This window comes from Ascidia mentula, chromosome 3, assembly GCF_947561715.1.
Source record: "Ascidia mentula chromosome 3, kaAscMent1.1, whole genome shotgun sequence".
NCBI classification, from domain to species: Eukaryota; Metazoa; Chordata; class Ascidiacea; order Phlebobranchia; family Ascidiidae; genus Ascidia; species Ascidia mentula.
The window spans coordinates 22,449,448-22,462,891 of record NC_138568.1 but is presented as its reverse complement, the minus strand read 5'-3'; the positions used below and the strand labels follow the sequence as shown (position 1 = coordinate 22,462,891).

The 13,444-nt window shown below is 42.6% G+C and overlaps 2 protein-coding genes and 1 pseudogene across 2 annotated transcripts in view; 2 read left to right on the top strand and 1 right to left on the bottom strand.

The window, feature by feature from the left end:
• The window catches only part of LOC145895977 (uncharacterized), a 47,412-nt gene extending 36,837 nt beyond the window's left edge, over nucleotides 1-10,575 (top strand). The window contains exons 7-8 of the mRNA XM_082984744.1: nucleotides 9,952-10,326; nucleotides 10,404-10,575. Coding sequence (XP_082840870.1) covers nucleotides 9,952-10,326; nucleotides 10,404-10,575 — 547 coding nt within the window. The remainder of the gene's footprint in view (nucleotides 1-9,951; nucleotides 10,327-10,403) is intronic.
• On the top strand, nucleotides 680-4,135 carry LOC145894593 (uncharacterized; annotated as a pseudogene).
• Nucleotides 10,576-11,553: 978 nt separating the features above from the next.
• On the bottom strand, nucleotides 11,554-13,284 carry LOC145895976 (uncharacterized). Its single transcript, XM_082984742.1, has 2 exons — nucleotides 12,098-13,284; nucleotides 11,554-11,698 (listed from the first exon to the last, which is right to left on the bottom strand). The coding sequence occupies exons 1-2, from the start codon at nucleotides 13,282-13,284 to the stop codon at nucleotides 11,554-11,556; spliced, it is 1,332 nt and encodes a 443-aa protein (XP_082840868.1).
• Nucleotides 13,285-13,444: the final 160 nt, after the last annotated feature.

Sequence of the window (13,444 nt, the reverse complement as noted above, 5' to 3'; positions counted from 1 at the left end):
CGATGCTAATGCATCAAACGCATAAACAACAAAATCCCAAGAAAAACGTAAGAAAAACACAAGAAAAAGGGGGAACGGATAACATTGGCACAGCTTGTATTGTCACGTGACCAGGTGTGTAGCGGGTCGTAACACTTACAACAAATTGTTGTAAACCGCTGGAAAGTACACACATTGTCCCTTGTCATTCACGCATTGGTTGTTCTTGTGAATGTGGAGCGTCTCTATGAATAAACGCTTTGTGTGGTCCTCCTCCATCTCTAGGATTTGGACCTCATTAAAGTTAACTCGGTGGCCGAGTGTGGCAGTGTTTCGCCAGTGCTGTCCTCTGTCTATTCTTCGCTGCAACGTCGCGTCGGTGCTCTTTTTACCGAGTCTGTAACGTTCTCCCTGTTTCACCGATGTACGCTCCACCGCAGTCCTTGCACGGAATGTCATAGACGACGCCTTTTGGTTGGGCAGTACCCTTCTCGATAGGGTGAGACAACATCCTGCCCAGTGTTCTGTGTGGCTTTGTGTGGACCGCAATACCATAGTACAACATCATACGCCTTAGCGTGTCTGTTAAAACCGGAACATATGGCAAAACGATCGTACCGGTAGTTGGCGCTGTTTCTTGTGGCTTGACTGCCGGCTTTCTTCTAAACATCCATTACGGTAGTGTGCGGCCTTGCGAGAAATGGCAGATAAGCCAAGTTACGCGCAAGTAGCATATAAAAAGTCGGCCGAATGGAGATGGCCAAACTGTCGAAGTTTGAAGGCGGAAGGCATTTTGAAAAGAGAAACTGTGTTAGAAACTCTTAATAATCTACAGTACTCAGTCAAATAGCTTACTGGAATTCCTGAAATGAGGGGAAACTCTTTTGACATCACCTGTACATCTAGAGAACATGTGCTCGACCTATATGCAAAGCTTAGTACCCTTGAAGGGATAAAACACCTACGACTTTATGAAAGCGACAAAGTTAATGTCGCTGTAGGATGGGTTCCAATACCCTTTCCAAACCAGGCAATCGCAGAAGAGTTGCCAAAGAAATATGGGAATGTTTCCGAGATGATACATCGTAAAGGAAGAGAAGGTTTGCTTTCAGGCGTGCGTATCGCCACAATGAATATATCCGACCTAGAAGATAACCCAATCCCAAGCTACGTCAGAATAATGGACTGCGAATTTTATGTTACCTACCATGGTCAGGTAGCAACCTGTAAATACTGCGGGGAAAGGGTCACAAACAATTCGTTTGCCCAAAACGTAAATTGGATTTCCCAGAGCTTGCAAATGTTCAGCCATCAAAACGGGCAAACACATCAGAATTGAAGCAAAAGAAAGGTAAAAAAAACCGGAGCACCAGGTGCAAGTCTGGAGCAACCTGATAAGAAAGCTGCGACTACAACTGATAAGAGCCCAAAGGGCGATAGTGCCAAAGTGCCAAACGCTGTAGCTGATTACAACTTGACCGATGAGTTCCAAGCCACGGAATTACCTCACGCAAGCACGCCCATTGATAACCACCAGAAAACGACCAACAAGAAGCCCTGAAGACCTGCCTAAAAGCAAGTCAATTAGTCTTTGCGAAAGTGTGATTTCCTTGAACTGTCCAGAATGTAAAGAGGAAATCTTGGTTTCCTCCAAATCTTAATCAACACGCTGCTGGAGATGCTCAAAAGAATGGAATGTGGCGGTACAATGTTGCAGAGATGAACTGTTCTTTGTGGAAGTGGGGAGTAAAGTCTGCAAATGTCCGACATGTCAAAGCACAATGCGACTTACGCCATGTTGCCAGGACTTTCAACCGAAATTTCGAAATGAGGAGGGCACCTTCGAATGTATCCAATGCGAAAGGTACTCTATCATATGTGTATGTAACGCGATGAATCGCGTCCCTAAGTCAACGATGAGCATTGAGTAACTGTGACTGTGGCAAAGTATTTGTGCAGCTCATAAACCCTGGCGAACCCTTTCGTTGTCCGTGCGGCATTGAATTTGAGTTGGACATCGAGATTGGACTAAAAAAATATTAAATAATGTCATAATGGCGTCCCATATTGTTTCCTTTAATGTTCGGGGCCTAAACAAGACTATTAAACGAAAATCGGTGTTTAACTTTTTGCGTCGCAAGTGTCGCGTTGCTTTTATGCAAGAGACCCATTCCAGTCCTGACAACGCGAAATTATGGCAACTAGAATGGGGCGGGGAAGCTATTTGGTCACATGGCAATACTAACTGCAGGGTAGTAGGAATCCTGTTCAACAAAGGCCTCTCTTATACGTTAAAAAACACCGTATCCGATCGCGATGGCCGATTCATTTTGGCTGAATTAGAAATTAACTCCAAAACAATAACCCTAGCTAATGTTTACGCACCCAACAACAACTCCCCAGAATATTTCCACAACAAAACCGGAAACGCCCATCACCCCAAACAAAAAAACAAAACCGGAAACGCCCATCACCCCAACAAACGAGCAAAGGAGGCCTTACAAAACTACATGCAACACTCGAATCTTACCGACATTTTTCGACTTAAATTTCCCTCAACAAAAATTGTTCTCCCGCACTCAGAAATCGCCACTGTCACTATCCCGAATCGACTTTTTTCTTGTCGATCGCAGCTTAATCAGGGACGTAGTAAATGCTGAACTTGTCCCAGGAATTATGTCAGATCACAGTGTGCTAACTTTAGATGTTGCAATAAACCCATCTCCGACAGGAAGGGGCTACTGGAAGCTAAATACTATGCATTTAAAAGACGAAAAATACAGGGCAACAATCAGGAAAGTCATCAACAACTTCATTCTTGAAAACCCAGAAACAGACACAAATTCCCACACCAGATGGGACGCATTAAAAGCAGTAATTCGGGGTTAGTCGATCCGATTTGCGGCCGTACTAAAGCGCAAATTAACCGTCAAACATAACGCCTTAGAGAAGCAAATTTCGTCACTGGAAACTGAGATAACCAACCTACAAGGGGGCGATAAACAGAAGCGAGTCGAAGCACTTTCAAAAGCTAAAGGAAACTTGGACACCCTTTTAGAGCGACAAACAAAAAGTGCCATTATTCGAAGTAGGGCACGTTGGGCAGAAGAAGGAGAAAAAAACACAAAATACTTCCTGAACTTAGAAAAACGACATGTCGCAAAAAAAATGTTCGACTCCAAATACCCTGCTGACAAGTAACCTAGAAAAGCTCGCGCTGCCAAAAATCACTTGCGAACAAGCGGAAAAACTGAATGAGGACACAGCAGAAGCGGAATTTTTCAATGCGATTAAAACCATGCAAAAAAACAAATCGCCAGGCTTGGATGGTTTCCCGGTCGAATTTTGCATGATTTTTTGGGATGATATCAAACTGGTCTACCTAAATGCATGGAAGTTTACGGTTGAAACCGGTAAAATGTCCGCGAGCCTATCTGAAGGACTCATCACCCTAATTCCCAAACCTGGGAAAGACCTTTTACAGACCCAAAATTATCTCCGCTAAACGTTGACAATAAGATCGCCGCGTGTTCAACACAAGACGCGGTGTTATCGACGATATCGTATCCAACGACCAAAACGGCTTTCATCCACGCCGATATATGGGAACAAATATCCGGTTGCTGTCCGACATGATTGACAGTACGGACCATTACCGCGTTCCTGGGGCAGTACTGTCTTTAGATATTTATAAAGCCCTTGACACTTTAGGGTGGGAATTTATCTACGCAACTCTCTCTGCGTTCGGTTTCGGAGTCAGATTTGTCAACCTCATTAAATGCTTTTACCAAAATGCCTCTGCGAGAGTCACCAATAGCAACTTTCTCTCAGAATCGTTTGACATAGAACGTGGCGTCAGACAGGGAGACCCACTCTCCCCAACGTTATTCGTGCTCTGCATCGAATGCCTAACAACTGCGCTTAGACAGGGTGATTTTGAAGGCATACGACTAACGACAAGAAAACATCATTATTTGCGGATGATACACTCGTTTTTACTAAAGGTTCTGATGCGGATTTCACCAAAATCTTTCAAATTTTGGAGGAGTTCGGCGAAATGACAGGTTGCAAAGTAAATATGGAAAAATCCTGTGCCTTTTTCATAGGTCCAAATCGCTCAAACCATCACAAACCATTTCAAAAGAATGGTCTTTAATGGCCCTCGGAATCTATTAAGTACCTTGGGGTTATAATACCACTTACAAAATACAAAGATGAGGAACTTATCGAACTAAACTTTTCTCCGGCACTAAAAAAAAGCGAAAAATAGACCTAGGAGCGCTGCACACCAACATCATAACGTGCGATTGATCATCAGCAAGACCTACGATGATTCAACAAGCGCAACCTCCATACGATCCTGACCATCTCCAACCAAAACCACCACGTTTGGACTGTCCTCGGGACGTTAAGGTCTGTCGATGTGAATCAAAGGAAACGTTCTGAGAACCGAGTTGGCGTTTGCGTTTCGATGGGTTTTGCTTTGGCCAGCACGGCCGGGTGGCCACCTTTTCGTCACATGCAGCTTGTCGCAACCCATCACCTCCCAGTGCGACTGGCTGCGATCCTACGGCAGACGGTGATTCTCCGTGAGGAAATCACCAATACATGGGCGCCTGACTCGATAACCTTTATGGTTTTATCGGTGCCCATGCCATTTCATTTCCTTGTTTTTTGTTCGTCGCGTAGTTGCTTTTCTCGCAAAATAAACATGATTTGAACAAGTATAATGAACCCTTCTAGGCAAAATAACAATAGCTAAGAGTCTCATTATACCCTTATTGACATATAAACTGTGCGTCCTACCAGTGATGATCCCAAAAAAGTGCATTTGTAAAATCGACCGAGCCTTATTATGGGGCTCATCTTGGGAACGAATTAAAAGAGTTACCCTGTGTAAAAGTTTGGATAACGGTGGGGCGGGTATGATACATATTGAGAACTATATGTTGACTCTAAAATTTAAAGCGCTCAGGGAATTATTTTGCGAGGAAACAAAAAATATAACGGGTCTTCAAACTCCATTCTTACACCCAAACAGATTGGAGGCACTATTAAACGCGACGGTCGGCCAATCAAGTACAATTTTGAGGAGCCTCATCCAATTGAGAACCCTCCGTTGTATCATAAACATTGCAAAATCAATCCTGAGCAAAAACGCCCGCGACGCATGCAACAGACCTCTCTGGCTCAAAAAACATTAAAAAAAACGCAGTAAACCCTTCTATTTCGAAAAATTTATAGACGCGGGAGTAATGGCCCACAACGACCTGCTAGACCACAACGGAGAATATTTGAAATTTAATGCACTTACTACAAAATTTAGTCTTGACCCAAGTACAATAGATTTCACTAAGTTTCTCAAGCTTATAGTCCCGAGGAGTGGGACTATGGACCAGTGCCTTCACATAAAAACCTAACAGACGTTTTAAAAATAGGCATTGCGTGAGCACGAAGACTTTGTATTCGTGGCTTCAAACCGCCAATATAATTCAACCCAAAGAACCGAAATATTACAAAAGAAAGTGGTCCTACGCTGCTTGACGTGAAGCATATACCCAGGAACTTGTCTCTTTTGCTCATTTCTCGCCATTGTGTTTAACCATTGTTTTTTTGTCTTCTTGCTTAGCCTTTTCTTCAATTGTACGCCTTTAGCGTCCTTTTTCAATAAAAAAAGTCATCGAAAAAAATAAAATTCTAAACATCCATGACGGATACAGTTTTTTCAGTAGTGCATTCTTCATGAACTTCACCTCTTTATCACGGTCTTCTTCTCGGGATACCTCTTTATCACTTTATGCATCAGCGACTGCACTACCGCTGTCTTGTGCTGTATCGGATGTGCCGACTTAAACGACAAGTACCGATTGGTGTGCGTCGGCTTGCGATACACACGAGTGCTGATTAAACCATTCTCATCACGGATCACCTCTGTATCTAAAAACGGTAGTGTACCTTTCTAAAGTAAATGTGATGGAATCCTCCACATGGTTAATGTGGTTAAGGAACAACTGGAGCTGTGCTTCATCAACGATGGCGAAGGTGTCTTCGACATAACGCTTCCAGTAACGGGGAGGATGTGCAAAAGTGACGAGTGCCTTATCCTCAATTGTTTCCATTACAATATTTGCCTCTACCACAGAGGTTGGTAAAACACACCACGAAAAGATAAATAGGTTGCGTTCAAACATAATTTCAGCCCTTCTGCGATATCCTCACAGGATAGCAACGTGCGCTGCTCAAGGTTACCGTCAACTTCTAAGCGTGCCATGACATTAGCAACAGCTACCGATATTGGCACATTGGTGAAATGAGACACGACGTCAAAGGACGCCATACACTCATCATCCGCTATTGCTAAGTCCCTCACTTCGGCTGCAAATTCACGTGAGTTTTTAACGTGACATGGGCTGTTCCCAACCAAAGGGGAAATAATCCTATAAATTTGGCGAGCATATAAGACGGTGACCCTATAAAGGAAACAATGGGTCTGAGGGGCACGCCTGGCTTGTGGACCTTGTGAAGCCCGTACAATTCGGGCGTCCTACCGTCTGTGCAATGCAGCTGTCGAAACTCACCAACAGATAACGCCTCACGCTCCCTGTGTAAGTAACCGATGAAGCGGTTTATTTTTCGTTCTAATGACGGGGTCGGGTTTCTGGACAACTTTTTGTAAGTTTTTGCGTCACTTAAAAGTTCCAGCAGTTTAGTGTTATATTCGGAACGGTTCATGACCACCGTTCGATTGCCCTTGTCGCACGCAATATGGCGATGGTCTGGTTGTTGCGAAGTTCTCGTGCAGCCGACATTTATGACCTAGGGACGTTAGAACCAACGGTATTGTGGCTACTGTGGCTACGAATACAACAACTTTGCCCTGCAGGCGAGTAAAGAGGATAGGAAAAAAACGCCAGAAAGAGGAAGTTATGTTAAACGTGAAGAGCAAAAAACAGAACAAATTAAGTAATGGTACAGGATTAAGTTTATCGGATGTAAGAATGGGGTGGAGAGAAGGTTAATTAATATATATTTATAAAATGTTTCACATCGGAGAAGTACGCTGAGGGTGTTTTGTTACCAGGGTTAATAAGTGCTGGATGGATGGGCAGTCGTGAAATAGGTGTGTAAAGATTTCAAGGATGTCAAAAGTGACAGTGAGGGTCTGATTCGAAGTTCGAGTAATTTAGCTATGCGGATTTCAAGGTTGTATTCAATGAAGGAAAGTTGGGGTGTTGTGGGGGTTTCCAGTTTGCAGGGTTTGTAATAGTGCTTTAAAGGAGAGAGAAGTGAGAGGTCAGCAAAGAGGGCAATTATTGACCGCGCCGTAACAACCAATCCCTGCAGAGGCACCGAGTTTAAGAGGTTGGGGCCAGAAGTCGTAAATGCACACACGCCTGTACGAAGTAGGCGCCATTGTCAAAAACAATAAGAAAAGTAAAAGATAATTAACCTCCGCATCAAAACCCTTTTTGACTGGGGCGAACTTCGACATGTATTCTAACAATGCCGACATTTTAATACGTGGGTGCACCTTCGACAAAAACACCCGCATTTCGTCGTCGCAGTGGGCGTTGGCGTAGACTGCCTTGCAACTAGCTCTAATTGCGGCAGCGAGCTCTTTGGCTTTGTAAGCGGAAGAGCAGTTAAAGAGCACCTTTCCATTCGGGTAAGGGATAACACCCTCCAAAGCCTGAATACAGACTTTTTGCTGTGTTAAAAGTTTGTACAGCTCTGGCTTCTTAAGCCCAGGGTTAAAGCGGGCTTCAACGTCGAGATTGGGGTCGGTTGCAAAGGGGGCAACCGCTTGCACATTTCCGGCCGAGACAACAGGCCGGGAAACTACTGCTTGAGCGTAGTTCAACATAACTGGTTTTTGTGCGTCTCCACAAATAACGCACGGGGTGGCCACTGGCAGCTCAACTCTCTTCTCAAAACAAAAGCAGCCCTTACAAGGGCTGGGCTGGCTTTGCTCAGTGGCCTTAATAAGTCTGTCACAACAGATCATAAAACAGAAATCTAAGGACGAAAACTTGATACTGCTTGAAATTGGCAGTTGGGCTTCATCCGGAGCCCACTCGTCACAGCGGTATTTTAAGTGTACTTTGCTACATAGACATTTAAGATGTTTTCCTGATGTTGCGTAGGTAGTGGGGCAGTACAATGTTTTTTCCGAGACCGCATTTCTTCCGAGACAGGCAGTACAATGTTTTTTTTTCTTTGCGAGACCGCATTTCGGTAATGCCGTTGTCACGCAAGGTTGACTTTGGGGTGGATGTGGCAACTGGTTACGTGGTTGCTTCAGTAGCAACCACTGGAGTTGCGGCGATATGAACCCAGGATGGGATACGAGTCGGACGTCTGTCGTTTGGACGAGCGAAGCTGCGCCCGCCTCTGAGGTCTTGCTATTATCTATGGTTTGCGGTGGTTTTGCGCCTGCATCTGCTGTCGCATTTGCTACTGCTTTTCGTTCATTGACATTTATTGAAATATTTTTTCTTCTCACAAAATCTCACCTTTTCGGTTGCCGATCATACATGACATCAACTGATTTTTTACCAAGACGCAGGCACTCAGGAATAACGTTTTGCACGACTCAAATGGCCAACGGGCTGGCCACTGGCATCTCAACTCTCTTCCAAAAAACAGCACAGACAAGGGCAGGACTGGCTTTGCACAGAGTGGCTTCAGTAAATCTATCAGAACAGCTCATTAAACGAGAAAGCTGAAACAAGAAAACGGAAACAGGAAAACTTCACAACTTCGCGAGAGACTTGGTGCATTTGGTTATGCTTGACAGAGTTTCAGACGCGAATAATTACCTGATTACGATAGTTTTCGTTTATAATATTGGCTCCAATTTGCTTTCCAATATTTTTTTTTCAGCAGATGTTACGCGAAAGTATTGTAAAGTCGTAGGTTGTGTTTTGTTATTCAGATATTTGCATACCCAGTCGTGCATGAATAGTTGGCAATAATCTGGTTTATTTAAAACCAAACCTAATATATACAGATTTTCAGCCATTTACAAAAACAATACGTCGCGAAACTATTGTTACATGACATATTACATTACTTTTGTTACAGTTGCGCCATCACGTTTGACAGTTACCCAAAGTTTCACAGTTTTTCGTTTGACGTCTACGATTTAAACAAAGCATGCGCCCTAAGAGTGAAGGAGTTTTGCAAAGGAATGATCCAATGTGTTGGAATAACACCTTGTGACATCTGCCCCTCCCACTTCTACTGCCCGAATTTAGCTTGTTGGAAACGTTCGACTGTTTGTGATGGCGATCCTTGCAATGACTGCCCAGCTTTCCAACACTGGAATAATGGACATGGATTCAAATGTGTTCGGAATGGCAGGAATTGCAATCTTCCGCAGGAGTTTCTATGGGACGACATTGCCGATTGTGATGATAAATCTGATTTGTGTTATACCTCGGAGAATGGAGATGTCAGGTATTTCGTTTTTGATTGTTTTTTGCATATGCGTACTTGCCAGCACTGCCCCAGTCTCCCCTCTCCCTCTGTGCTCCTGTTCTTACCATTATTCGGCGTCACTCTTCCTATTGCACTGAAAACGAAAAAACTGAAACGTTTGCAAAGTTGAATATAATTTTAGTCAAATGAGTTTTGTTGTTTATATTAATGTTTACAAATGTTAAAAAAGAACGGCGATAACCGCTTGCTTGTGGAAAAATATCACATCCATGAACAAATTTGTTATTGCAGAGATATTCGTACTTCTTTATCCCTGAACGAAAGATTGTGTTTCCAATGTACAAACAACCCAATTATCATCTCAAGGTCAAGTGTTTGTGATGACGTCATAGATTGCCCTGATATGAGTGATGAATGCGGTTGTAACGGGAAATTCCATAAGCAGTGCAGCCATAACAATAAAGGGTATTTTTGGTATTTTTGGAAGACCTTTTATTTCGTTGATGCAAATTATCGATTAATTTTATTTAGTTCAAAACCACGTTGTAATTGTTTCGACAATAATGGTGTCTGTTACAACACATTGGATCATGCCAACATTTCCTGTAATTCAAAAAATGAAATCTGCGACAAGCTTGCTCATTGTATGGGGAATTCCCCATGTGAGTACCTCTGCCCCTCCCACTTCCAGTGTCCGAATTCAGCTTGTTGGGAACGTTCGACTGTTTGTGATGGCGATCCTTGCAATGACTGTCCAGCTTTCCAACACAGGAATAATGGACATGGATTCAAATGTGTTCGGAATGGCAGGAATTGCAATCTTCCGCAGATGTTTCTATGGGACGGCATTTCTGATTGTGATGATAAATCTGATTTGTGTTACACCTCGGAGAATGGAGACGCCAGGTATTTCTGAACTGTTGTGGTTGGTTAAAAATTCCTACAGGTTAAGATAAGACAGAATTAACTTGTGTCATTTGCAGAGATGTTCGAAGTTCTCAGACATTTAATCATCGTTTATGTTTCCAATGTACAAATGACCCCATGATCATCTCAAGGTCAAGTGTGTGTAATGACGTCATCGACTGTCCCGATAAAAGTGACGAATGTTTTTGTCAACCTGGGAAAATCAAAGATTGTGGCACGTTTCATTAGTAAGTGATAAAGCATTAGTTTATTCTTTGGATTAAAACCACTGACATCCAATGCGTCACCAAAAATCTATGACTTGCAATAGTGTAAGGTGTGTTAAGTGTCTGTAAATACTACATTGTGACTGCCGTATTTTTGTCTAAAACAGTCACTGTGTTTAACAGCATATTCACTGTCTTGGCGGCGAAAACTAGTCAACTATAAAAATCTCAAATGATCGACTTGTGAGCACAGATACATGTGTAGATACATATGCGTACATGCAAATGTGTACATGCAAATGCGCACATGCGTTTTCTATAAGAAACAGAAAAAGAGTTACCAACTAAAACACACTGAAGTAATGAGACGTCATTGCAAACACTCACCGAATACTTGTGACTTTGAGAAACTTCACCGCGTGTTATAAATTGTTCGGTTAATTTAACTCCTAATTCCTTCAATTCAAATAGATAATAATAGGGATTGTTGCTACTTGAAACAGATACAAATTGTTACTAGTTTGACACATACGAGGGGCCAAACGGATCGTTTAAATGTGGTGTTAACACGTGCAAGATTTCGATTGGCAAAAAATATTAAATAAACGTTAAGGGGCAACTTTTCGCTGTTACATGCCGGCCCCTTTAAGCATTGGTCGTTTGAAATGCTTAATAGAACACACTTAGAAGACTGCATGCAAAGAAAAAGAATGAACGCCCATCATTCAGACTCGACCAAAAGGCACAATTTGGTAATTGGTCTTACAAGTAATGAACTTTGCGTTTGAATTTTAACACTACGGACAATACCATTTTTATCAGGAAACAATTCAATCACACGCCCCATTTGCCAAACATTTCGAGGCATGTTGTCAGCAAGCAGCACAATATCGTTGATTTTAAAATTACGACACTTGTCTGTCCATTTTTTTCTCTGCTGAAGCAGAGGCAGGTACTCCTTAGTCCATCTGGACCAAAACACATCAACCAGATATTGGACTTACTTCCATCGCCTTCTGGAGTAGACATCCTTCTTATCAAATAAACCGGGAGGCATCAGCACATCATCCTTCAGGAGCAGGAGATGATTGGGGGTCAAAACCTTCAGATCCTTGGGATCATCAGAGACTGTGGTGAGAGGTCGACTGTTGATAATGCATTCTACCTCACACATAAGAGTTGACAAACTTTCACCAGTCAAAGTTTGTTCTTTACAAATGCCACCAAGTATTTTCGTGACCGAGCGGATTTGTCACTCCCACACACCACCATGATGTGAAGCACTTGGTGAATTGAAGATCCAGTTTATTTTGCGTTGGAGTAAAAAATCAGAGATCTGCTTGTTGTTCCAGCTCTGGATTGCATCACAGAGCTCTCTGTCACCACCAACAAAATTGGAGCCATTATCAGAGCGAATTTGCCTTACTTGGCCTCTGCGAGCAATAAATCTCCGCAGAGTCAGAATAAATGATGAAGTATCCATACTGTGAGCTACCTCAATATGGATAGCTCTCATAGTAAGACATGTAAACAGTACACCATACCTCTTGAGGTTACTTCTTCCTTTGCGTACCATGAATGGTCCAAAACAATCCACCCCAACATAAAAGAAAGGTGGTTCATCTGGAATTAATCTTTCTTCTGGCAAATCTGCCTTCTTCTGCTTGCCTGCCATGCCATGTCTTATGCGACAGACCACACAGGCAGACAGCACTCTTCGAACAACAGTATTGGCCTTGGGGATCCACAATCTTTCATTAATTAGTGCCAGAACATGTTGTCGACCAGCATGACCTGCATCTTCATGTAGTTGTTTGACAATCAGATTTGTTACTGAGCATCTGGGGAGGATTATCTGGTGTTTGGCATCATACGGTATTGATGCAAATTGAATTCGACCACCGACTCTTAGTAGTCCATCTTGAAGAAAAGGGTCAAACTTGACAAGATGACTTGATTTTTTTATTGGTTTTCTGCTGGATAAAGTCATCACTTCTTCAATAAAGAATTTCCGATGTAAATATAGAAAAATTAGTTGTTCAGCATTGTAAACTCCTTCTACAGACAGGAATTGTTGAACAATAGTTGGCGGTGTCTTTAAAACAGCATTTTTCAATCTTAAAATCCATGCACAAACCCTTTTCATTTTATTCCAACTTGAAAAGCGTTCACATAGGTCATCCAAAAAGTGATCTTCACTACTTGTTGTTGCAAAGCTTTTGGTTTGTTTAATTTCTGGGTCTTCATCATGCAGTTGATTAACAAAATCTGGGGAAATTGGCCATTCAGATTTTGGTTTCCATAGAAAATCTGGTCTATTTTTCCATCGATTGCATTTCAAAAAAGCATCAACAGATAGTCCTCTGGAAGCATCATCAGCCGGATTAAGATTAGTAGGTACATACCTCCACTGACACACATCAGAACAGTCCTTGATTTGTTGAACTCTGTTGGCAACAAATGTGTGAAATGGTTTGTCTTCATTATTTAGATAACGCAGCACAGTTGTGCTATCAGTCCAAAATACAGAACTGGGATTTAGATGATTAAGTTGCAGTTCGTTCTGGAGCACAACATCAGAACGGGCAGAGACTGTAGCAGCACAAAGCTCCAGGCGGGGAATGGTAAGTGGTTTGAGTGGAACAAGTCTTGATTTCCCAAAGACCATCGAACAATGAATGTGGCCTTTGGCAGCCACTATCCTCCGGTACGATACAGATCCCAGAAGCATCCGAAAAATGATGTAATTGAGCTTGGACCACTTGATGGAAGTTAGGTGGCTTGTAACATCTTAAAATGCTTTTTTGAGCTTGGACCACTTGAATTGAGCTTGGACCACTTGATGGAAGAAAAGTCTTTTAGGCACTGGATCATCCCACCCTAGTTTTAAT